General features: G+C 44.5%; 1 protein-coding gene across 1 annotated transcript in view; it reads right to left on the bottom strand.

Annotated features, from left to right (window-relative positions):
- The window catches only part of dnah5 (dynein, axonemal, heavy chain 5), a 165,947-nt gene that overhangs the window by 43,722 nt on the left and 97,326 nt on the right, over nucleotides 1–24,899 (bottom strand). The window contains exons 55-60 of the mRNA XM_066683026.1: nucleotides 19,694–19,847; nucleotides 13,900–14,167; nucleotides 10,751–10,982; nucleotides 9,542–9,656; nucleotides 7,708–7,884; nucleotides 2,252–2,455 (exon numbers count right to left, since the gene is read on the bottom strand). Coding sequence (XP_066539123.1) covers nucleotides 2,252–2,455; nucleotides 7,708–7,884; nucleotides 9,542–9,656; nucleotides 10,751–10,982; nucleotides 13,900–14,167; nucleotides 19,694–19,847 — 1,150 coding nt within the window. The remainder of the gene's footprint in view (nucleotides 1–2,251; nucleotides 2,456–7,707; nucleotides 7,885–9,541; nucleotides 9,657–10,750; nucleotides 10,983–13,899; nucleotides 14,168–19,693; nucleotides 19,848–24,899) is intronic.

Here is a 24,899-nt window from a genome sequence, read left to right as displayed (position 1 = left end):
GCGCCGCGATGAGGGTCTGTCAGCACTTGCCTGCTTTTTTAAAATTGTTTTATTTATTTATTTATTTATTTTTGTTATTTGTGAGCTTATCTGACAAACAGAGAGCTGTGTAGCTCATTTAGTGGTTCGCTTTAAAATGCTGAAAATGACAGAACATAAAAGTCAAAGAGGAAACACTGCCTCATAGGATATTTCTGTGTTCACACAGCAGCTAAATGTGATCCAAATCTGATTTCCTCACCAACTCTGATTTTCCTGTTGGGCCGGTCATTTTAAATGTGGCATATGTCCGGCATCAGTCTGAACAGATCAGGGTCCTAAACTGAGCATGCACTACAGAACAATATCTCACACTCGCTGACCAGAGATAATGTTTCGTGTGTGATCTGTTCAAAGCACCAGAAAAATAAGCGACTCTCAATGAACTGGTATTTTACTGTACAGCGCTGTATCACACAACCTCCAGCTGTCTTTATCACTCATTCATTCACCCTGGAGGGGGTGCCAGTCCTTAACAGGGCAACACAATCACTCACACCTACGGACACTTTTGAGTCTCCGATCCACCTACCAACGTGTGTTTTTGGAGTGTGGGAGGAAACCAGAGCACCCGGAGGAAACCCACGCAGACACAGAGAGAACACACCACACTCCTCACAGACTGTCACCCGGAGGAAACCCACGCAGACACAGGGAGAACACACCACACTCCTCACAGACTGTCACCCGGAGGAAACCCACGCAGACACAGGGAGAACACACCACACTCCTCACAGGCAGTCACCCGGAGGAAACCCACGCAGACACAGAGAACACACCACACTCCTCACAGACTGTCACCCGGAGGAAACCCACGCAGACACAGGGAGAACACACCACACTCCTCACAGACAGTCACCCGGAGGAAACCCACACAGACACAGGGAGAACACACCACACTCCTCACAGACAGTCACCCGGAGGAAACACACGCAGACACAGTGAGAACACACCACACTCCTCACAGACAGTCACCCGGAGGAAACCCACGCAGACACAGAGAGAACACACCACACTCCTCACAGACAGTCACCCGGAGGAAACCCACGCAGACACAGTGAGAACACACCACACTCCTCACAGTCACCCGGAGGAACCCACGCAGACACAGGGAGAACGCACCACACTCCTTACAGACAGTCACCCGGAGCGGGACTCAAACCCACAACCTCCAGGTCCCTGGAGCTGTGTGAATTCGATACCTACCTGCTACACCACCGTGCCGCCCCATAATGGATGTTATGTAAACACTTAATAGAAAATTAAAACAGGTCTGTTTAAAGTCCTTCAACTATATGAGCCAAAATGATACACTGCACACTGAGAGGGGTCAACAATTATTTGGCACTAACAGTTAAAGTCCCCCGATGAGGAGGTCTGAGTCAGGTCTGAGTGGAGTGTTTGTGCATTTACTGAGCCAAAAACTATAAACTACTCCTGAGCTTTTTGGCAGATTATATCAATCAATTAAATTCTGTTTTAAAACATTTTGGTCCATATTTTGGTCTCCGTTTGGTTTTTGTGTGATTTGAAATAGCTTTGGTTTGTTCCAGGTGATCATTTTTGAGCAAGCTTCACATTTGCATGAAAATATAAACTTCATATAGATACTCTGAACAACAAGCTATTTATTATATTTTTAGTTCTTTAAAAACACTTAAAAACCACCTAGACGTTTTTTTTAGAACCACTGTTCTCACAGCAAAACAAATACCCCTTGCTGTTTTCATTCTGCCCTCTTGCATGCTCTGCCCTCCAAAGCCATGTAAGGCACTGCGAGGCCTAACTTTGCTTTGTTTTGCATCATTTAAGGTGGAATGGTTTGTTTGAGTAAGAAGCCGACTGCAGCTTGTTCGTGTTTGAAGTTTCACTTGTCTGGAAGTTTTTATTTCACTATTTACGACAAACACCAGACCTTTTCCTAGCACTCGAACAATCCAGAGAGCCTGAAAATTGATGAGACATTCTCTAAATTGTTTTAATGTGTACTGAAGTGTATTAAAATTGTGAACATCATGAACATCCCTGACTTTAGGAAATTACGGGGAATCAAGCTAGGAGTGGCCAGTCTTGTAAGGCAGGAGCAGCTCGTAAAGTGGCCACTGAGTGAGGTAGATGTTTGTAGAAGAAAAGGTGCTGATCATAGGCCATTTACAGTGTCGACCACCTCTCAGTCATTGTTACTCTTGGACAACAGAAGCCGAGGCGCTACCTGAAGGCTGCCCAGGAAGTTGCCGGCTGTCATGAGCTTGAGCGACTCTTGCCAGGAAGGTGTAGCGCAGTTCTTTTCAGGATCCATCTTCACTGGGTTCAGCCTCCGCAGGAAGAGCAGAAGAACGCAGTCCATGATCCGCATGATCAGGTGAGGAGGTCGGCCCAGGGTGCGCACCGTGGCGATGTCTGACGGCTTGATCGTCTGAAGGGAAAAAAACGAGAGAGCGTTAGAGACAATCAGAGTTAGAGAGAAGACCGTCTATCATCTTGTTGACAAAGTAGATGCATGAGGCTGAGGAGGAGGGTCCTCTGACAAAACCGATCCCCCTCAGACAGCAGCATCATGCCTGGAGGGTGTGTTTGAGACACACTCTGAGCACCTTGATGGATTATCTTTACAGATAATCCTGGAAAGGCATGCTGTGGCATTCAGAATCTGCTCTATCGCACCGCACTCTCAGAGGACGGTCTGATACAGGGTTAGCGGATATCGAGGGATATTGATGTTCTATCATAAACAGCCATGTGGAATTTGGACTTGATTGAATACAGCTTTGGTGAATGTGCTGGATCGCAGGGTAGAATAAAACACCTGTATATGAGGCTGCGTTTGAGCTGGATCAAGGGGTAACAGTGGTACAGAAGCAGAAAACTGCTAATAAAACTCTCTATTCCAGAAGCACAGAGAGCACTTCAAAATGAAGAATAGTCAGGGGGAAAGTAGAGTGTAGTGGGGGGTAGCAGCACTATGGGGTAGATTTACTACAAGAGGCGCTAATTACCAACAGTCTACTGACACGCTGCCAATTTAGTAGGTTATCAACTATAAACTTCTATGCAAATGAACCCAGGCGAACATCCTAATTAACGAAAGACTGACACGATGCAAGCCCCTAATTCAGGGTGCCTTTGGCATGAAATCCCATTCCCACCAGGGAGAAGAAAATTATGGTTTAAATAGTAACTCAATAAGAACTTATTTCTCAAGAATCTGATTTATTTAGATTTACAACCGATTGTGAATGCGGCAGCAAACTTTTGGATAGATCTGTGGCTGATAGAGTGCTGTACATGAATGGAGGTTAAGAGGAATTCCAGCTTTCTGCTTTGAGATGAGAGTGGAGACCTCGGGAAGGAGCTAGCTAGTATCTGTCGATGAATAAAAACCCCCTTTCCAGTTTTTTGAGAACTTTGGGGGGAGGGGGTTGGGGCTTACTCTCCTCTTCCAGGGGTTCATCAGCAGCAAAATAGGTGTTACATTTCTCAACTCACAGTAATGTGATGTAAAATCGTTATAATGAACATAAACATTGTTACTGAATGAGATTGTGGAAAATGAGAAAATATCAGCGAATGAAAATCAGAGGCAAACACCCCACAGTCTGAATACCTCTGGTACAGAGCATCAGCAAATGGCTGATGGGTTAAAGACCTGGGCTGACAAACATTTTTATCTAGAGCCATGAGCAACTGTGTAATCAGTAACTACAAATAAATAATAACGTTCTTGAAGTGCTATCGTTTTCAAAGTGTGGGAGAGAGAGGGATGTGAGAGTGAGGACTGCACTAGAGAGAGAAAGTGAGAGGGACGGGAGAGTCAGCGTTTTAAGATGAATTGACGGAGCAGGTTGTGGTCATATTTTCTGCAACCAGTTGTAAACCAGTGGGTCTTATAGTATAACATTAATCAAGCGCTGCAATGTGAAGCGCCAGTATACGACCAAAGACAAATCCTGACGTTTGGACATTTGCTGAAAGGGCATAGCATTTTGAATCACTGAGTTTTATTTGAATACTACAACTTTAAGGAAAATACCTACAGAGAAATCAGTGTTAGGAAAAAGTAGAATATATGCTTTACCCAAAGACGCTAATGCAGCTAGCTACTGAAAGGTAGCCGGTTCTTATTTGAAAAATTGAGTTTATAAATGCCGATTCTAAATGTACACATTTCTAATATATGCCAGCACTGTTTGAATGAATACACCTTTAAGAACCAAAGCCTGGAGAGCGGTATGGACAGAAGAGTGAGGATATAGTTAAAGGAGCTCTTTGCCACAAGGTGCTAACATGGCTAATAGCCTAGTGTGAACCACTTAGCATGATGTCATTAGCCTAACTCAACCAGTTCATACCTCTTTCTGTGTTTTATTAGCACGGTGTGGATGGCATCATATGTCTAAGGAGGAGAGCTAGGGCCAGGCTACGTGGCACAAATAGAAAAATAATACTTCATATTCACGCTACATTATCTGCATCATGATTATTAGGTTTCAGAGGTTTACAAAAGTGAAATGGACCATTAAGGAATTACAGAACCCCATGTACAAATGCTATCACACACAAGAGCTGTAACAATAACACAGTAATCCGTATTATAACATTTTTAATATAAAATAGGAGTATAATTGCAAGTGAATATATTCAGAATAGTTGGTTTGCCACATCTTTAACCACTTTGTTGCCCATTAATCACACCCTGAACCTTCCAGGGTATCACACGCTTACCTCTGTCACTCATACAAGTGTGTGTGTGTGTGTGAAATTTTCCACTGGTGTGAGTGTGTGACTGGATGAGTGAGTATTGCATGGACAGGTTACCTGTCCAGGGTGTGTTTCTGCCTTGCACCCAGTGATTCCAGGCAGGCTCTGGACCCACTGGGACAATGAACAGGATGAAGTGGTTACAGAAGGTGAATGAATGAATGAATGATTGATTTGTATTGAAGTATGACACTTGTACATTGTAATGCATTATTAATGCACTATTTGCTGTGAAACTGGGCTAATTCTGTTGTGTGCATGGTTGGATTTAAAAATCCAATTAAAAAAATATTAGAATACTGCCCTACTTATGGAACCTGAGAGGTTTTGCTGGAGATAAATGAGGGTAAAGTGGGGGAATTTAAGTAAGGAGCAGGATGTGTGTGTGCACGGAGGGGGATATGGGGGACGAGAGGAAGAGCAGGTGGGGTTGAACGGTGGTGGTGATGAAGAGCAATGAGGGAGAGTGAGGGAGAGTGGAGGGGAAATGCACAGTGCCTCTAGGGATTTTATTGAGGTGAGGCAGTGTGTGTGTGTGTAGAGAGAGCTGCTGTCAGCCCCCCTGCTCAGTGTAACCCCTCACCACCACCACCACACGGTTCTGCCATCAGCACCTCTATTTTTACACCCTCCCAGGCAGCCTGTAATTACACTGGAGCTGCAGGAACCAAAGTGCCCTAAAAAACATCTGAAAACATCATATACACACACACACACCCCTGTCTCTCCTTTTTTTGTTCCCCACATTTTTTACTTTCCCCCTCTTTTCATTTACAGACAAACACTCATAAGCAGTGGGAAACAGGGAGGAGTCCAGGAGCCACTACCTTACTGCGGTCTGGAATAGGGTGACCAGATCTGAGATGCAGAAAAAAAGGACACATCTCGGTGTGTGTGTGGGGGTGGGGGTGTAGTGATGAGCTCTTGCCCTTGCTGCCCTTGTATGCTGTGCTTTTAAGTCCTTAACACCTTTATTTGCTACACAAAACATGGACATTTGTTTTTTAATTCATCCGAGAACTTACATTTACATTTACTTACATGAGGGTAGGTACATGAGCTTTGCCTGACGTAAACAAGGACTACTGACGTGCAGACTGACCAATTAAATGTTTAAAGAGAAGGTTATCGACCAATAACGGTAGCTCTACAGTCAGACCGTCCAATCAGAAGATTTTAGGCTACTTCACCACGCTCCCTTCTCACTGAAGTGAACCAATCGGAGTAGGGGAGGGCGGGACTAGTTTGTGAACAAAACGCTTCTTGAAATTCTACGTAAGTTCTAGAAAAACAAAATCCTGGACGTTTGTGAAATTCCGCCCAGATATTTTTTTAAGTCTAAAAAGGAAGACGTGTCCGGGGAAAAGAGAACGTCTGGTCACCCTAGTCTGTAAGAACATCTGAGAGTCTGGAACAGGAAAATCTGGAGCATGCTGACCCCCTCAGAGGGTCAAATACAAGGGAACTTGTGGTCACTATGTCTAACAACTCTAAGCATAATTGTTGTTGTCAGTTATATGTTCAGTTGTTTGTTGTTGAACATCCCAAGACAAAGTTCCACTGGCAGAACCCATATCTATATAAAATATTAACACGATTTTTTTGGGAAATGTTGGAACAGTTTGTAAAATGCTATAAGAACAAGGATCTGGGGTTTGTTGGTTCTCTTGAAGCTCTAAATTGCAAAAGCACACACACGAACATGGTTTCTACCTTTCACTGAACAACTTGATAGCTTTTTGTAAAAATAAACACGTTTATAATTGACACCAAGGTCATGCTCTTCAACAGTGTCACCGTACACTGAGAGATTTCTCTGGGTTACCTCAGTCTTTTTACAGTGCTGTGTACAGTCAGTGGTGAAATATACTGAAATCTGCCACTGAATAATTCAAATGTTTTTAAAATGACTGACAGTTCTTTCACAGACTTTGGCACAAAGGGATGAGCCACAAACTCAATCATCACATGACGTGTGAGCCTTTTTTCCCCAAATCATGATCCCACTGCTTCTTACCATTCACCTTTTATTAGGGAATGTTTATTATTAAATGCCTAATATCTTAAAAACCTAGAAACTTCTATAAACCTTTCACACTTATTTTGAATCTGTCCCAAAAATATTTTGGAGTGTGTTGCAGGTGTCAAATTCTAAATTTGTTTATATTTACAAAATAAAAGTCAGTAGTTCAGTGAAAATAATGGAATTATTTTTTCTCTTTGATTTTAAGTTAAAAAAGCATTTAAAAATAAACAAAACATTACAGATTTTGTTTATTATTGCATTTTACAAAAATTCCACCTCAACTTTTCCGGAAATGGTGGTCATTATCTAAAAGTTTGGCCTTGAAATTAAGAGACTAGTTTGTTCTTCAGTCACACACCATCTGAGGCCAGGAGTCAAAAAGAACACAGCTGATCACACTCTCTCTGACTGAGTAGGATGCTCGCTCCTCTCTTGGCCCCACATCACTCCCCACATGCTGCTAGCCAATGCATGTGTGCTAGCTGACATAAAGAAAAAAAGTTAGCATTCTCCTCCAAGCGTGTTGAGCAAGGTCTTGGGCTGGTAGCAGTTTCAAAGGAAGCAATGGATGGCTTCATGTGTCTAGGAAGTATGAACTTGTCTTTGCTTTTCCAGATTTTGAAAATCTGTGATTATCAAGAAATTAGACTTATTAAGAAAGTAAAATGGGCAATGACTAAAACTGGGTAGACAGATTTTGCTCTACTGGTTGCATAATAGCAGTATTTGGACCCAGAAAGACAAGCTAGCATCACCACACCATTTTAAACTGCAGCTAATTCAATGTTATTGGACAGCTCAACACCCTGTCAACCTCTCCGAATCATATCGTTAAAACACAAGAGCCCTAGACACTGCCTAATGGCCCCAGTACTTAATCCAACCTTCAGCGCTGCCTCTGCCTCCTCCAGTGCTGGTTTGGCCGCCTCCAGCTTCTCCTCTGCGATGGCCTTGTCGGCAGAAATGCTGTCCACAATTGCTTGGGCTTTGTCCTTGACTTTTTGCACCTCGACTTTGACTTTTTCTGCCGCCTGAGCTTTCACCGTGACCTCCTTCAGCACCTGTGACAGAAAGAATAGAATGCTTTAATGCAGTAAACCCTGTAGGTGTATACACTCATCATCTGACGATAAGGAAGAGCTTATAAATTTATCATCCTGACATCTTCAGAGGAAGAGACTGATGTTCAGTTTGCCTGCAGCATCTTCAAGCCTGCAGCAAACTCAAAGCCCATGCTCCCCTTCCCCTTCACACAGTCGAAGCTGCTGGACACAGGTGCACGAACAAAAACATGTGCATGCCAACACTACCAACATATACTCTTGCCCTTTACTCTCCTGGGAAGTCCAAGTATATACTACCACTTACTGAATACCTTATAAACTACCCACTTGATAACCTCACCCTGCGGGTATAATTACAGACTCTAGATCAGGGGAATTCAGTTAGAATTTAATGAGGTCCTGCTGCTACAGTGGGTTAGTTGTGCCAGTCGTTTATTGCCACAACTGTCTGAAATAACACTTTATCAACGTAATTATTTATGCCAATTCATTTATTACAAATTGGTCATGGATCCACTGTCAAGGTCTGGACTGAGATCTGTCATGTGATGATGCCCACTCCAGATCATACATCAGTTTCCTCTATTCCATTCCTCACTGGTAAATTTCAGACCAGAGGACTTTTTCCTTATCCATTGCTTTAAACGTGACTAATCTTTAAAAGTAAGCTATTTTCAGTTGGAGTAGGTAACGTATACTCAAACTACACTTTAATAACCCACAGCAAGATTGAGGTGGGAAACCCTGAAGGGTTAAAGCCATGCCACTAACTGTGCCCTGCATCTCTGGCAAGGAAAAACAAGAACTTCGACCTGAGGCTGCCTCCCTGACTCCGGCGCTAATTACCTGCCAGCATCGTCCGAATGTGAGACATGTGCTGAAGGACACTGACAGGAAGAGCCAGAAAGAGCCTGTAGTGGCACATAACTCACCACAAATATCAACAACATGATGTCATTCAATGTGTGTGTTTCAGGTTTGATTTGTTACAGGAAGGTTAACCGCAAGAAATCTCTCGTTTCTTTGTAGGGCAAACCAGGATGCTGAGGCACTAATGTCAGACTTACTCCTGCTGCACTGTACCCTTCTCTAATGAAGGTTGTTAAGGCCTTTTTTGTGAAATCATTTCTGATCATGTACAGTATTTCAGAGCATCTATTTGCCTTGGCTGCAGCAACCCTGGCAGAAAGAGAGACGAAGTGAAATCACCCTGATGTGGATGAGGGTGTAGATAGTAGGCCGTGGTGGGGGGGGGGGGGTAGCTGTCTCTGTCTAATGGACCACAGGGTAGGTTTTCTGCCTCTGATGATGACCACCAGGTTTTTAAGTATTGGAAGGTGGCACTCTGCCATTTCCAGTTGAAAATATAATGATCCAATGTTTACAAGCACAGCGGTTGGCCAGCGGACACAAAGCTTTCTTCAGCTAATGTATTTGTTAGAACTCATTAGACGTAAAAAAGTATCTTTTCTTTCCATTATCCAGTTCCGTGATTGGTTTGACTATTGCCAATGGGGAGGCAAATCATGTCACTTCACATTGATGGAGCATAGAAGGGGCTATTTCTGAAACACTGCTGAGTAAAATGCCTTGTTTAGGTGGGTGAATCAACCCCAATCAACCCCCTCAGGCCACGCAACACACACATACGTACCATGTCTGCCTTCTCATTGGCAACCTTCAGCTCTTTCTCTTTCACTTCCAGCTCTTTACTCAGAGCAGCAACGGACTCAGAGGCTTCTTTCAGCTTCTCCAGGCCTGTATTCATCCTGCCATGTACAGACACATGATTACAAAGCCCTTGAGAAATGTTCCAGTACAGTACCTTCTATTCTAAGACCTGGACAAGTCAGAGTATGACGCAGAAGCAAGCTGAAGCTGCCCTAGCTGTATTCTTGAGACTGTCTTGCTTCCTGCTAAATATAATTAGATTGCTTCAACTGAAAAAAAAAAAAACACGTGAGGGTTCCGGCAGCAGCTGTGATTTTATTGTGTAGCTACACAGTAAGAGTTAGTTTAAGCCTGTTAAAGTATATTAAATGTCTGCTGGCATGACCACATATCCAGTGACCTGGACCCTAAGGAGCTCTGAAAGTCAGAAACCCTTAAGGGGGTAAGCTGCTGAGGAGATACTCCAACCTGGAGGAACAGGAAGGCCCTGCCCTTTAGTGAGGGAATGCCTGGCATTGTGGGGGAACAAAGAAAGCAAACCTGGCACAGCCATTAATTTGCATGAGTTGGGAAACAAGCCATGTTTGCCCAGCTGTTAGGACACTGGTTCACAATGCAGAGGACACCCACTTGGTCTCCCACCTCTGGCAAACTGATGGCTGTGCCAGGATTGCGCTTTTGGTTCCTGTATGGTGCCAGGCACTAACTCCCTTAAGGGTAAGGCCACACTGTTCCTCCAGGATTGAGTTTAGCCTCTCCATCTTTTCAGGTTTCTGAATTTCTTCTAGTTAGGGGTATGGATCTGTTGTTTTCAAAGTTTATTTCAAATGTAAAACATTGCAAAAATAGTATAGCCACAAAAATATTACTTGTATATAAATCTTTTAAGATTAGGGAGCATTAGTCACTGGTACGTGAAGATTTCAGATTTAGGAAAGGGCATGAATATTTTAATCAACAAGTTTTGAAACTCAGTTAGTAAATTGGGATAAGCAAATTAGCTTTTGTAACATTACTCATTCTCATTTAAATACTGCACATCTCTGAACTGAAAAGGCATATCTGAACTCTGCTCTCCACCAGAGGGCACTTTAAACCGTACACATTAACAGAGGCGGTAGCCTGTTAAATGGAGAGGAGGATTTACTGATTAAACAATTAATGCTGTTTAAGTGCTGGTGGTCTTGTGTACCTGTTGGCGAGGGTCTGAACTTCTAAGTGCTTTTCCTTGTAGATGGCCTTGTAGCCTTGGATGAAGGACAGGTAGGATTTGGGCGTGACATGGGTGGAGCGGCGATATCTCTGGAAGTAGTCCACACATTTCTCAGCCACTCCGTCCTGGAAGGAGCCCATACATTGGACCACTTCTCCTTTGACTTGTGGGGTGCAATCGATGTCATAAGAGGATAAGAAGTGCTCAGAGACTGTGGGGGATGAATGAAAGTAAAATGAGGAAAAAAAAAAGAAACAGACATGCTCAATTTGTCCAACAATCAAGGCAGTTTTCATAATTGTAGTCCAATAGGTTTGGCTAAATTGGTGCTCTCAGACAGGCTAAACAAATGCTCCCATTTGGCCACTTTGGAGTGGAGTCTGGTCACAAATGAAAAACCATTTGCTGATTATGAAGACTGAATCACAGAAAGCTGGAGAGTGGAGATTAATCAGTACTTGCTCAGCTCCAGTCCAGTTCAGCCAGCAGGCATAGCCCCAGAAAGCCAGAACAAGCAAATCCACTGCAGGGTTTGGATTGGAGAAGGACTTGGATGGGAGAACTTCTAGGCCCTGTCCTTTGGATGAGACATGGTCTTAAAGTCTCCCTAAAGTTCCAAAGAATGTAAAGCACTTTGGAGGTCCAGAAAAGATCTGTATAAGTGCGACCATCTTCATCAAGACTTTGTTTGTGGAGATGTTCTTGTGTGCACTGTACAGGTCACCATAGAAATAAATGCGATAAACATCTGGAATGGTGGAGGAATGGTGGCACCCTCAGGAAATGTCTAGTTGGCACTGGAGCAAATCATTATTTATTCTTTATGAGCGTGCTGTACTCTGTTTTACACAGGCTGAAACTATTTGCTGGCCCTATCTAAGCCTCATTGTCTCTGGGAGTATAGGATGGCCATCCAACTTCCTTATTACTCTATACTACACTATTCAGTGGCATCTGATCATAGTACCTGCCAAAAGGACAATTTTTGTTTTTTCGTCAAATTTATGCGGTAGGCAAGGCATAGGTTCCATATAGAAGTGAACCCTATGCCATACCCTATGCTGTAGTGCAACAACTGTGTTTGTTCGGCAGCTGGATTAACCTGGATCAACCTGAAGAGAGATTAGCAGAGAAAGCCCAGAACTCCTCTTCTCCATACTAAAGAGACTTCTGACAGCAGCAGTTTCATGGCGAGGGATTTGGATTGGATGCCATGGAATGTATAATATCCATTCATTCATTGTCTGTAATCGCTTATCCAGTTCAGAGTAACCTACCTGGAATCACTGGGCGCAAGGTGGGAACACACCCTGAAGACAGTCCTTTGCAGGGTGACACACCCACACATTCACTCACATCTATGGACACTTTTGCATAGCCAATCCCACCAACCGACGTGTGTTTCTGGACCGTGGGTGGAAACGAGCATCCAGAGGAAACTCATGCATATGCAGGGAGAACACACTGAACTCCTCACAGACAGTCGCCTGGAGCAGGGCTCCAACCCACAACCCCGGAACCCTGGAGCTATGTGACAGTGATACTACCTGCTGTGCCACTGTACTGCCCATATGCAGAACAACTTCAGGAAAACAAAACATGGTCACAAGGAGGGTGAACCAGGTGGATAAAAATTGTATATTTGCTTGTTTGCTGGCACCGTGTGTAAACACCGCAGTTCCAAACAGAGCTCTAATACTACTACACTACTGTATTGTGTACAATATTATGTGGAGGCAGATGTTTCAGCCCCAGTTTTTTGGCGAAGTAAATGCAGTGTAGGGCACTTGCACAAGCTATGCCATAGACTGAGTCAACTCAGAAGCATAAATTGTCTTTAAGTGCTCAGTGTTCTCCAAGAATGTTTATCTGTACAATGAGATTGTGTTAGCAGTAGTTTGAAAAGAAGTTGTAACAGAAATTTACTTTGGATTTGTTTAATCAAAAACGTGTATTGTACAGTATAGGCTACTTTTGCTCCCACACAGAGCTTGACCCTTGCCTTGACTTTGGAGTGTTTGGTGTGTATTCACATTGTCTGCAGAGGTTTCCTTTGGGTGCCAACACACACATATTGTTAGGTGCATTTTCTGTGTAAAATATTCCACATGTGTGAGTGTGTGAAATAGTCCATAACTTCAAGCCTGGGAGCTGAAACAGGTGTGTGAGTGCAGAAGAAACACTTACCTGGGCAAACATCTGGATGACCCTTGAGAGCTTTTATTTCCTGCATGATCTCAACTAAGGGTAAACCTTCTTTCAAACTGCTTAGGCACTTTCTGTAGATGTTCAGAGTCAGTTCACTCAGTGGATATTTGAAGTGGAAGGTGCAGAAATCAAAGAAGGAACCTTTCGAGGGGTCAAGGCTCTAGAGACCACCATTAATGCTGTTATATTATTGATTACACAAGAACTGAAAGCTATAACTGAATGAAAAAGAGCAACTGTGAAAGCTTTCAACCTTTCCCTGAACTGGTTCAGCCAGGAGCTCCACTTACCAACTCGATAACTGGCCACAGCCAAAATGTTAGCTACAAATGTTATCTGCTAAAGTAGTGACAGACTGACTCAATGGACGACAGTGGAAGTGGCAGTTTGTGGGATCTGGGACAGTTGTTTTCCAGGCTTGAGAAACCACAAAAAAATCGAATGCAGAATGCCAGACCCCTACAACAGTTCTGCTGCCCAACCACATGAGCCAGATGCAGCCTTGGTTTGGGTCAGGCTCAGGTCAGTTTTCAGATGAGAGGGTTTTCATGTAGTGGATTATACATGTATTTTCCTCATGCTCTGGTTTTCTCTCTTGCTCTGTTTTTATGTCATTTTCTCTCTTGCTCTTTCTTTCTATCTGCCTCTGTCTCTCCCTCTCTCTCTCTTCCTTATTTTCTCGTTCTTTCTTCCTCTCAGTCTCACTGGTACACACTCTTGTACACTTTGTTGCTCACTTTAGCCTTGCCTTTTCTTATTGTTTGTTTCACTTTTGCACTTCTGCAGAGTCTCTCTCTCTCTCTCTCTCTATGGATCATGTTTGGGCATCAATTTAAAACCTGTGTAGACCTCTTCAACGAGGGTGGCCTAAGTAACCAGGGGTCAGTGTGGGTATGTGAATGTGGCGTGCAGTTTCTGACCTGCAACGAGGGCGTCTTTGGGCCAGCGGCTGAACCAGTCCATGGTGCATCCCGAGATGAGGGCGGGGAACTTGAGCGCACGGTTTCTAAATTTCTCTCCCACCGGAGAGAAGCACAGCACCACGTGCAGGTTTTGCCTCACTCTGCTCATGAAGTACTCGTGCAGGTTCTCATTGGTGGGCGGTCGCCGTGGAAACTCCCGCCTCATGATGGGGATGAGGTCACTGAGGATTTCGTCCATTTCGTCGCGAGCAAACAAGCTGGACACCTGTGGAGGACATGTTTACTTCCCAGAGATAGTCTAGTGAAAATCTGAATTTCTTTTTCAAAATGTGCAGTTATTAGCTACTTTCCACCCTGTTCTTCAATGATCATGACCCTTACAGGACCCCCACCAAGAAGTTATGATTTGAGCGGTGGATCATTCTCAGTGCTGATGTGATACTGAGGTGATGGTTTGTTAGTGTTGTGCAGGTGCGAATGGATCAGACACAGCAGTGCTCCTGGAGTTTTTAAAGCTCTCAGTGTCACTGCTGGTCTGAAAATAGTCCACCAATCAAAACACATCTAGCCAAAAGCTTCCTGTGTCCATTGATGAAGGACTAGAGGACAACCAACACACACTGTGCAACGGCCCAAAATAGCACTGCAAGAAATGTCACTTGTCAACTAGGAGAACACAGCAGGATTATAACTGAATGAGCTCATGGCCAGAATAGAGTGATATTTAAAGCCCTTGTTGTGATTATGGGACTCCCTAGTGTGTGCTGCACAGGTCATAAGCCTCAGCTCTAGGAAAACAGAGTTCTGGCCTCTTCTCTGGACCATCAGTCTCCCACTCTCGGGCCTCTGTGAACCCTGCCTGCCGCTGGCCTCTTAACAGAGGCTTTAGAACTGCGGCATGAACAGGTGCCTCAGTGTTTCATTAATGCTCTCCAGCAGGAGGGCAGCAGCTCCTCCACTGGGCCCTCTCTCCTTCCTCAAGTGCTTAACTGCGAGATTAATGGCATAACAACTCAGCCCCAAAGCAGCAAAGCAGCCTCCTCCAGCTCAAACAAACAACCACACGCAAAGAGACAGGACAGAGAGAGGAAAAAAAAACTTCGTTTAGTCATTTGATTTCAAAATAAATAAAAGATTGTGAGGGGAGACTGACAAATGTCTGTATTCACCTTCCAACATTACTTCTGCAATGAAGGGTACAAATACTGACAGTGCCCCCCACTTATGCAGCAGTAATATCTTCTGTGAGGACTTGATGGCAGTCATTCATTCATTATCTGTAACCCTTATCCAGTTCAGGGTCGCGGTGGGTCCAGAGTCTACCTGGAATCATTGGGCGCAAGGCGGGAATACACCCTGGAGGGGGCGCCAGTCCTTCACAGGGCAACACACACACATTCACTCACACACTCACACCTACGGACACTTTTGATTTGCCAATCCACCTACCAATGTGTGTTTTTGGACTGTGGGAGGAAACCAGAGCACCCAGAGGAAACCCACGCAGACACAGGGAGAACACACCAACTCCTCACAGACAGTCACCCGGAGGAAACCCATGCAGACACAGGGAGAAAACACCACACTCCTCACAGACAGTCACCCGGAGGAAACCCACGCAGACACAGAGAGAACACACCACACTTCTCACAGGCAGTCACCCGGAGGAAACCCATGCAGACACAGGGAGAAAACGCCACACTCCTCACAGACAGTCACCCAGAGGAAACCCATGCAGACACAGGGAGAACACACCAAACTCCTCACAGACGGTCAAATCGAACCCACAACCTCCAGGCCCCTGGAGCTGTGTGACTGGAACACTACCTGCTGCGCCACCGTGCCGCCCGTGATGGCAGTCTGCCATAAGAAAATTTGTAAGGTCAGGCACAGACGATGGATTATTTGTGATTAGTTCTGGACCACAAACACCACTCCAACTCATCCCAATAACAGTGAATAACCAGAGAACATTTGGGTGGTGCTTTATACTGCTTTGAACATTTCACTCTTTCATTGCCTTTCTGTGGACAACCGAGCATCAGTGTCCTCACAAACGGACCCCTAGAGCAGATGAGTTCAGTAACAATGAGATGTGTTTGACAGGGTTTTAGAACGGAGTCTCAATCCCTCTTTTATCAGAGATGAAGGACTTGCTGCTGAACTGACAGAGGCCGTTTTAGTGATTTATCAAGTCTCACACAGTTGTTAGAAAGCCCATTTTGTGTGTTATCATTCACAAATGTTTTACAAGTGTTTGTTGCACTTGTTCCCGTTCCACACATCTACTCTTCTCAGAAACCTCTCCTGAAAAATGAATCATCACAGGGGCAGCTGTGACCTCATGATTACAGAAGGTCTCTGGTTCTATCCCAAAAATTAGCAGGTAATTTGGGGAGAAGGGGTGAGTGAAGGAACAGCACTCTCTCTTCTCTCAGTCCACAGCTGAGGTGCCCTTGAGCAGGGCTGTCTTCACCCTATACACACACACCCTCTTCATCCTCTACACACACTCTATTTAAATCCACATATATGTGTCAAATTGTCTCCCTGATTGTTATTCATCTCCAATCCCCAATCCTCCAATCACAGGCCGTGTAAGCAGTCTCAGGAGGGTTGAGGCGAATGTGTGCTTCCTCTAAGGCACACGAGGCTGACCCTCTGCTTGAGAACAGAATTAGAAGTAGAGCCATGCTTTGTGCAAAGGAAAACCAATATGTCAACATTTTAAAGACGTAGGAGAAAGACATCAGCAACTCTAGACGTGTAAGAGTTAAACTAACTCGTAGGGACTGCCTGGTGCTGGACCTTTCCAGCACACTGAGCCATAAATATTCTTAGTTAGCGTTCAGTGGGATCTCATCCTCCCACATGGGACGCACAGTTGATCATTTCCAATGTGTGTCAACTGAATGCCGTCTGCTTCTGAGAGCAGCTGTCAAGTCCCTGCCGTGAGCCATTCTGCTACAGCCATTGTGTGTCTCTCAGTTTTCTTCATTCTTGACGAAAAGCCAACCAGGAAAAAGTCCTAAAGGTATTCATGCGCACGTGTAAGTGCATGGGTATGGTGTACATAGTGTATAGTACAGTAGAGTGCATTTATAAAACCCCATTAGCAATTCAAGTAAACCTGTTTTGGTTTTATTATTCCAGAGTGGTTTGTTATTCCCCTTTTAACACCAGCTGAAAATTAAAAGATGCCAAATAGTCTGAGCTTAATGATATATTTATAAGATCCCAAATGAAAGCTAGGTGGCAACTGGAATTGGTGTTGTTGAGGCAAATGAGGGAGCTGTCAGTGGTGATCATCTGTCAGCGCCAGTGGTGCAGTAGACTAAGTCTTGGCACTATAACCAGGATATTGTCAGTTTGATCCCAGGTGATGCCTTAGCTGTCCAAACCTGGGAGTGTGCTTAACCTGGAAGTCCTAGGGAGCACCTTTGAGTGCGACAGGCTTTCCTCTCCCCATATCTCTGCTCACTATGCTAGCTAGCTTGGGTGTCTTATCTTCTGATGTGACAGATCTGGGCAGTTTGCCTTCTTCTCTGGCAGGTTAAGTTGTTCAATGGTGTTGCGTTAGTGGCAGTTTTTGGCAATGGGTTGGCCTCATGTCTCAGAAGCAAATGAAAGCCTTGGAAGTCTGGGGGCACAGTGTGTGATCGAGGAAGACGTACTGACTGGTAGAATTGGAGATGACTAATAACTGAGCAGAATGAGGAATGGGAATTTAAATGAATCCAGACTGTAATATCTTAGCAATTATGCACTGTGTTACTAAGTTTCAGCAGTTGCATCTTTCCATTTTCTTGCCCTCTTTTCAAGCAGACCTGGTTAGGATCTGGACTGTGGGCTCCCTTATGTTTCTCTCCACAGTTCCACTCTTAACCACAACAGAGGTGTTTCTTATCCATTACTGCACTGAGCTAGTCTCATAGCTAGCCTTGTTATTCCCCTTTTTCAGTGGCCTCTTTTTCTTCCCTGCTGAAAAGAATTCTGCCAGCCTTTGTAAAGCTCATTGTTGTGCCCAATGTGCTGCAAATGTTCATGCTCATGTCCCTCTGTGAGTAATGAAGTCCATTCAGTCTCCATTAGAGCCAGTCAGCAGTATTTTCACTTTATTTTTCTCCCCTCACCGACCATGCCACATGTGCTTCACGGAACATGCTTTAGACCACTGAGCTCAAAACAGTTGGCAGAATCTGGAAATAAGTCCTTTGATCATACAGAATAGAATATAAAATATGAACTGCAATAAATATTACATCAAGAACATAAAGAACACCATCTTCTTGTAATTAAAACTGGTCTGAGTTCGTCAAAATGTTATTCTCTGCTTTGACACATTATGACAAAAATCACTTTTTCAGTGCCTTAGCTTTTTAATGTGGGCATGTGGTGCCCACGAAACCACACACTGTGAAACAGGACCACCCAGTCAACCCAGTTAAATTGACTGTTTCACTTAGTCACAAACTATAACTGTGCAAGAGAATGATTGGAACTGCTCTGTTTGTGGGGGAGAGGGAAGAATAACACGTGGGTCTGAAGCTGAGTTGTTAGATGGCATTATAACGTCAAGAACAGCTAAAATATACAAAGCACCAAGGCTTGTGCAAAAACAGTGCCTCCATTATTGGTGAATTCAGTTATGTACTTGGAGCCCAGTCAATGGGGCATTGCTGTAAAACAGGTATGAATTACCAGGCTTCATCCAATGAAAGCTGTTTTTTTACTCCATCCACACCCACAGCATTGAAAAAAACTCTGTCTACATGAGAATACAAGTAGGAAACTCTCAATCACGCAGCTAGCCAGGATTTTTACAACCAAGCCAATAAATGTATGACACACTTTATAGAGCTGATGTGGAAAGTGTGCTCATCTTTTTAATCTGGTCTGGGAGTACAATGATATATAAGAGAGAGCAGCTAGGGAGAGCTAGAGGGTGATGTGTACTGCCTCTATAGACTCCAAATAGACGAATATAGCATTAAGCGATGGTTCTCAAAATGTGGTACGTGTGCAGCAAGAGGTGGTACGCCAAATGACCTCGAAAAATCTACTACTTTTATGCTCTAATGAAATTCATTTTTGTTGCAGAAAAATACAACGTGCTACACATACAGCATAGTTAATTACGTCTGTAAGACACAGTTGCCACCAACCGTGACAAAAGTCCTCTAAATTTATAGGCCTTCTGACTAGCCCCGACCGTCCCTCTAACACACATTTGATTTTTCTAGAGTGATGGATCTCCTTCCAGTGTTTGTGACGCAGAACAAACTGCCATCCAACATCCAGCCATCAAAGCCTCACAGCAACAATAGACAGAACTGTGATAAGTAAAACTAGAAGATTAGAGTTGTACATGATATCCTATACTAGAGAAAGCTGCAGTTATGTTTTGTCTTTTATCTTGGCACATTTGTCTTTTACAGCAGGGTTCGTTCACTCTTCCTCCTTCAGTCCTCATTGCTCACTAGCAGCTCAACACAAACGATTCTTAAATACAAATTGCCAACAGTGTTCTAGTTTGTTGTATCAGAGTTACAAGGGGGGAAATGTTATATAATCATGTTATTCACAGCTTTTCAAGTGACTTTCTCTTCTGCCGGCAGAATGACCAAGGGAATGACAATAAGATTAATGTAGAATAATGTATTCATGAGTAATTACAGGATATTTTAAAAAGGAACATAATGCAATATAAATGCGTTATGAATACAGGATTCATGGGAAGTTTTACAGAGTGTGTGTGTGTGTTTGTATAAGTACATGGGGGCCATCTTACCTCTCCGGACGAGAGGACATTGTTCATGTATTCCAGAAAGGACTCATCCTTGATCTCATTATCAGTGAAGATGAAGCTGATGCCTTTGCCCTGCTGGCCTGCTGTCCTGTACAATCCCTTCAGGTCCTCCATCAAGTTCGTGGTGCTATAGGACCTACAGGCAGATGGAGAGAGAAAAGTAAATACGTACAGGGAGGAGATGATGATGAAGGAGAATGAGAGTGACTGTGTGTCTATGTCTGAGATGTCAATAGGTCAATTCATTAGTTGGGGTTGGGTCTTGAGGAGTGAGCCAAGTGTTGAGACTCCTTGTTTACTCTTGTTATTAGCTGCTGGCTTTACATTTCAGAAAGTATATCTCTAATAAAAACATGTCAGGGTCAACACAAGTTCAAGAAAATGGACTTCACATTAACAGCAAGTGTCAGGCAGACAGAGACCTTCAGTGCTGCATGATGTAAAGCAGCAATTAAAGAGGTCAAACAACCCGAACATTTGATTAGCCTGTAGTTTATATTCCAACAGTTACTCCATCTATTTTATTAAGTTTCCTTGTGCACATTAATTTGAGGATCTGGTGCCGACCAGCCCACACACCATGAAACAAAACCAACCAGTCAGTTTCCTGTGGGCTGCCAAGGTCAGAAAACTTGGGATAAAAAAGTAGTTCTGATTCTGCTCGGCTTCTGACATCAAGTACAGAGTCTTTAGAATTGCCCCGCCCCCCTCGTCTGAGTCTGTCCAATCACAGCTCTGGACCCGCATTTATGCGAGAGTAAGAAGACAAAATTAAATGCAGCAAAACAAAAACAACAAGCGCGGAAAAATAAGAGCACAGAGTAAAAACGTAGAAAACGAGAACGGAGAAGAAAAAAAACGGCAAAAAACCAGAGCTTCTGCTCCTCGATTCTCACTGCTGTGCGCTCAGGGTCAGGGTGAACAGCGAGCGGCTCATTATCATTTAACCTTGCTCTTGTGTTAGGGTCTTGACCAACCCATTTTTATGTTTTAAATGCATACAAGTGCTCCATAAATGTATTTATTGCATCAAAACTTTTTGACTTTGTCAGGAATGTCTATTTAAACAAAATAATAAAAAAAAACATTTATTTACTAAATTATAAAATGTTCTTGTTAAAATTATGGCTTTGGTAGGTTCAATTTCGACCCAGGTATAATTTTAAATCAGAAAACAACAACAAGTGCCAAATCTGGACTCAAACACACTGTACACCAACAGCCTACAGCTGGCTCCTCCTACAACCACTCGAGCTTCAGTTAGGGGCTTCTATCTTTGTCTGTTTCACAAAACAAGGTAAGAAAGACATGTCCAGACATGTAAGGCCCAGTCAGTGTAGAGTTTGTGTTTTGTGTACATCTCCAGTTTACAGTCTGCAACAATAAGAAATTAAAACCTATCCTTTCATGGATAAGGAAGAATAACAAGGTCAACAAGGGGGCAGAAACTGGTTGATAATTAATTGTTTTTAGGGCTTATCTTATGGCTGATTTAAGACACGGGTCAAAACCGACTCATTAACATAAGAGACGGTAACAGAAAGCTAACACAGGAGGAAGGTTAAAGGAATGATGCTGAAAGCATGGGTTCTGGTCAGGGATGTTTACACAGGGGGAGAACGCTGCTGTGGGGCTTGTTCTTTGGGGTCTTTTGACCCGAGCAGGTCACAAATTTCTTTCGCTATCTGTAGTTGTATAAAACCTGATGTTGGTGACAGCTGAAAAGAACAGTGTTGCAGTTAAAACCATGCAGCACCACACCAGGACACCCAGAGTAACACAGAGAAAAGAGCATAATATTGGTACTGTCTTTCTTCTCATTTTCACTGGTTAAAAGGAGCCTGGTGAACACACCCACAGGCCTCCAGCTTCAATGGCCTCAGCTTCAATGGCCTCAGCTTACATGGCATGGAAGCAGTGGCAAAAACACTAACTGTCCTGAATATCCAAGTGTGAGAATGTCAGATAATTATCAGTCAACTAATCTGGACAGAATATTTCAACACAAACTCAGACCTTCAGAATACAGCCTCAGGCTTATTGCGATCAGTTCACTCTCCACACACTCCACTCTCTCGCACTGTCGAGATGTTTTTTAGGCTGCTGGAAAAAACTTGCTGTGCAGTCAAATTATTCCTAAGGACCTTCATTTTCTCTGCTTCTACCGTTCCCTGTAGAGTGGTGTAACATGCGTGTGATGGTGGTGAGAACACTGAGGGCTTCTTCACAAAGAAATCACACTGGTTTACTCTCAATTCAGTGAACAGATCCTTGTTTATTGAAACAAGAAACGAGTGACAGGAAGAGGGATTGTGAGATTGGCTGTAGGTCAGGAGTGGTGTCTGCAACTCGGAAGAGTGAGCTGATTCATAGAGCATTGCTTTCTGGTGCAGCAGGTAGTGTCACAGTCACTCAACTCCAGGGACCTAGAGGTTGTGGGTTCGAGTCCCGCTCCGGGTGACTGTCTGTGAGGAGTGTGGTGTGTTCTCCCTGTGTCTGTGTGGGTTTCCTCCGGGTGACTGTCTGTGAGGAGTGTGGTGTGCTCTCCCTGTGTCTGCCTGGGTTTCCTCCAGGTGACTGTCTGTGAGGAGTGTGGTGTGTTCTCCCTGTGTCTGTGTGGGTTTCCTCCGGGTGACTGTCTGTGAGGAGTGTGGTGTGTTCTCCCTGTGCCTGCGTGGGTTTCCTCTGGGTGACTGTCTGTGAGGAGTGTGGTGTGTTCTCCCTGTGTCGGCGTGGGTTTCCTCCGGGTGACTGTCTGAGGAGTGTGGTGTGTTCTCCCTGTGTTTGCGTGGGTTTCCTCCGGGTGACTGTCTGTGAGGAGTGTGGTGTGTTCTCCCTGTGTCTGCGTGGGTTTCCTCCGGGTGACTGTCTGTGAGGAGTGTGGTGTGTTCTCCCTGTGTCTGCGTGGGTTTCCTCCGGGTGACTGTCTGTGAGGAGTGTGGTGTGTTCTCTCTGTGTCTGCATGGGTTTCCTCCCACGGTCCAAAAACACATGTTTTAGGTGGATTGGTGACTCACAAGTGTCCGTAGGTGTGACTGTGTGGCACCCTGTGAAGGACTAGTGCCTCCTCCAGGGTGTGTCCCCACCTTGCGCCCAGTGATTCCAGGTAGGCTCCGGACCCACCGCGACCCTGAATTGGATAAATGAATGAATGTACATCCCCACCCTCACCTGTGCTTATGAGCACTGGGTAATGACACTAAGATGACTGCAGATACAGGTCACTGTGCTCACTCCATGATCATGTGAAGAGCTCTGCAATCCAGTAGGAGCTTGAAGTAGAGCACTGCTCCTTCATATTGAGAGGAGCCAGCTGACATGGCTTGGCAATCTGATAAAGGATGCACCCTGGAGGTATATCTGGCACAGCCAAATGGGAGAACGCACAGGGGTAGTCCAATGGATTATATAGCCTGGGATCGCCTGGGGATCCCGAAGAATGAGCTAAAAAATGTCTGGCAGGCCAAATATGACTGAGGTGCGGGCTGCAAATGACCCCTGATTTACAGTTTGTTAGTAATTCCTAAAGCCCCCCGAGTGGCCAGTAGTCTAAGGAGAGCCGTAGGTCAATCCACAGTGATGCTACAGGCTTCTCAATTAAAACTCCTAAGATAGCATCCTCTCTCCCCCCTATCACATGGTGCATGGTCAACCTCTGGATGATAAGCAGGTGATGCTCTCCTCCTCTGGTGCATTGGGCTGTCCACTGACACTACATAAGCAGCAGTGGGAAAGAAGGCTGTGGTTGACGTCACTGGTCTCAGAGGAAACCCATGCCTGTCCTCACCCTCCCAGTGTTGGAGGCATTGTGTGTGTGTGAAGGAGAGATCAGATAATAGCTAACAGGGAGGAATTTGAGACAACGAATGATGGGATTAACATGCAGTTGGAGGCTCCATCTCTGGTGTTAATGAGTGTGTGTGAGAGAACGTGTCTTTTTTGGAACAAGGTGTGAGAAGACAACATGAGTGCCTGCAGTCGTGAGCAGCCTGTGTTTTGTTGGGAACAATCTGTAAGCCCTCTGTTTTCTCCAGAGAGCCACTCCCCCTCCCTCCCTCTCTATGTCCGTCCACACACACACACACACACACACTAACAAGTCAGAAACACTGGCCTCATTCATATTAATATGGACTATAAACTTTAGGCAAAAACAAATGATTTGCAAATTCGATGAGAATGATGCGCTCAGAGGAAAGCAGATCTCTGATCACAGGCTCCCTGTCCCAGCTCCAACAAAGTGTTCTGCTCCAAAGCCCCTGACTTAAGACCAACCCAATCTACAGAGCCCGAAACCACAGATGGCACCCCATACCACACCGACTTTAATGATTATGAAATATTCCCACTTCTGATTGCAGTCCTGAGGCCAGTCTGTATTATTAATGCGTTTGGAGACGAGGTCTGGATCTGGAAACGTCCCGACTCATCAGTGTCTCACAGACATCACGCCCCGCTGCTTACAGCCTGCTCCTCTCCAGCGGTCTCAGGAGCACGACTTCACTTTCCTTCTCTTGCCTTTTTCAGCATAGTTTCTTGTAGCGAGCCACTGGTGCTGCTGAACTCTCACACGTCATTATATTTAGTCCAGTAACAGAGTATTAAAGGGGCCATATCCATGAGCATCCAACAGTGGGCAATAGTGGACTTGCCTACCCAGGGTTCTTCTTGGTTAGGGGCCCTTCAAACAGCCTCAAATATAAGTTTAAGATTCTGTTACCAGTGTTACCAGACCACCTATTTCATGATGAGCTGTTTATCTGTGGGTTGGGAGGGTGGAGAAATTAAAGAACAATACACAACCAACGAAGAGAGGGAAACAAGAAGAGGGCAGGCAACTTCTGACCCATTCCGCTCTGAAAACAGGTGAGTCTGATTTGTCCTAACTTCATTCATTGTCTGTAACCCTTATCCAGTTCAGGGTCGTGGTGGGTCCAGAGCCTACCTGGAATCATTGGGCGCAAGGCGGGAACACACCCTGGAGGGGGCGCCAGCCCTTCACAGGGCAAAACAGACACATTCACACCTACGGACACTTTTGAGTCACCAATCCACCTACCAATGTGTGTTTTTGGACCGTGGGAGGAAACCGGAGCACCCGGAGGAAACCCACGCAGACACAGGGAGAACACACCACACTCCTCACAGACAGTCACCCGGAGCGGGAATCGAACCCACAACCTCCAGG

Source organism: Hoplias malabaricus, chromosome 10, assembly GCF_029633855.1.
Source record: "Hoplias malabaricus isolate fHopMal1 chromosome 10, fHopMal1.hap1, whole genome shotgun sequence".
Taxonomy (NCBI): domain Eukaryota; kingdom Metazoa; phylum Chordata; class Actinopteri; order Characiformes; family Erythrinidae; genus Hoplias; species Hoplias malabaricus.
The sequence above is the reverse complement of the archived record's forward strand: the minus strand, read 5'-3'. Positions and strand labels throughout refer to the sequence as shown.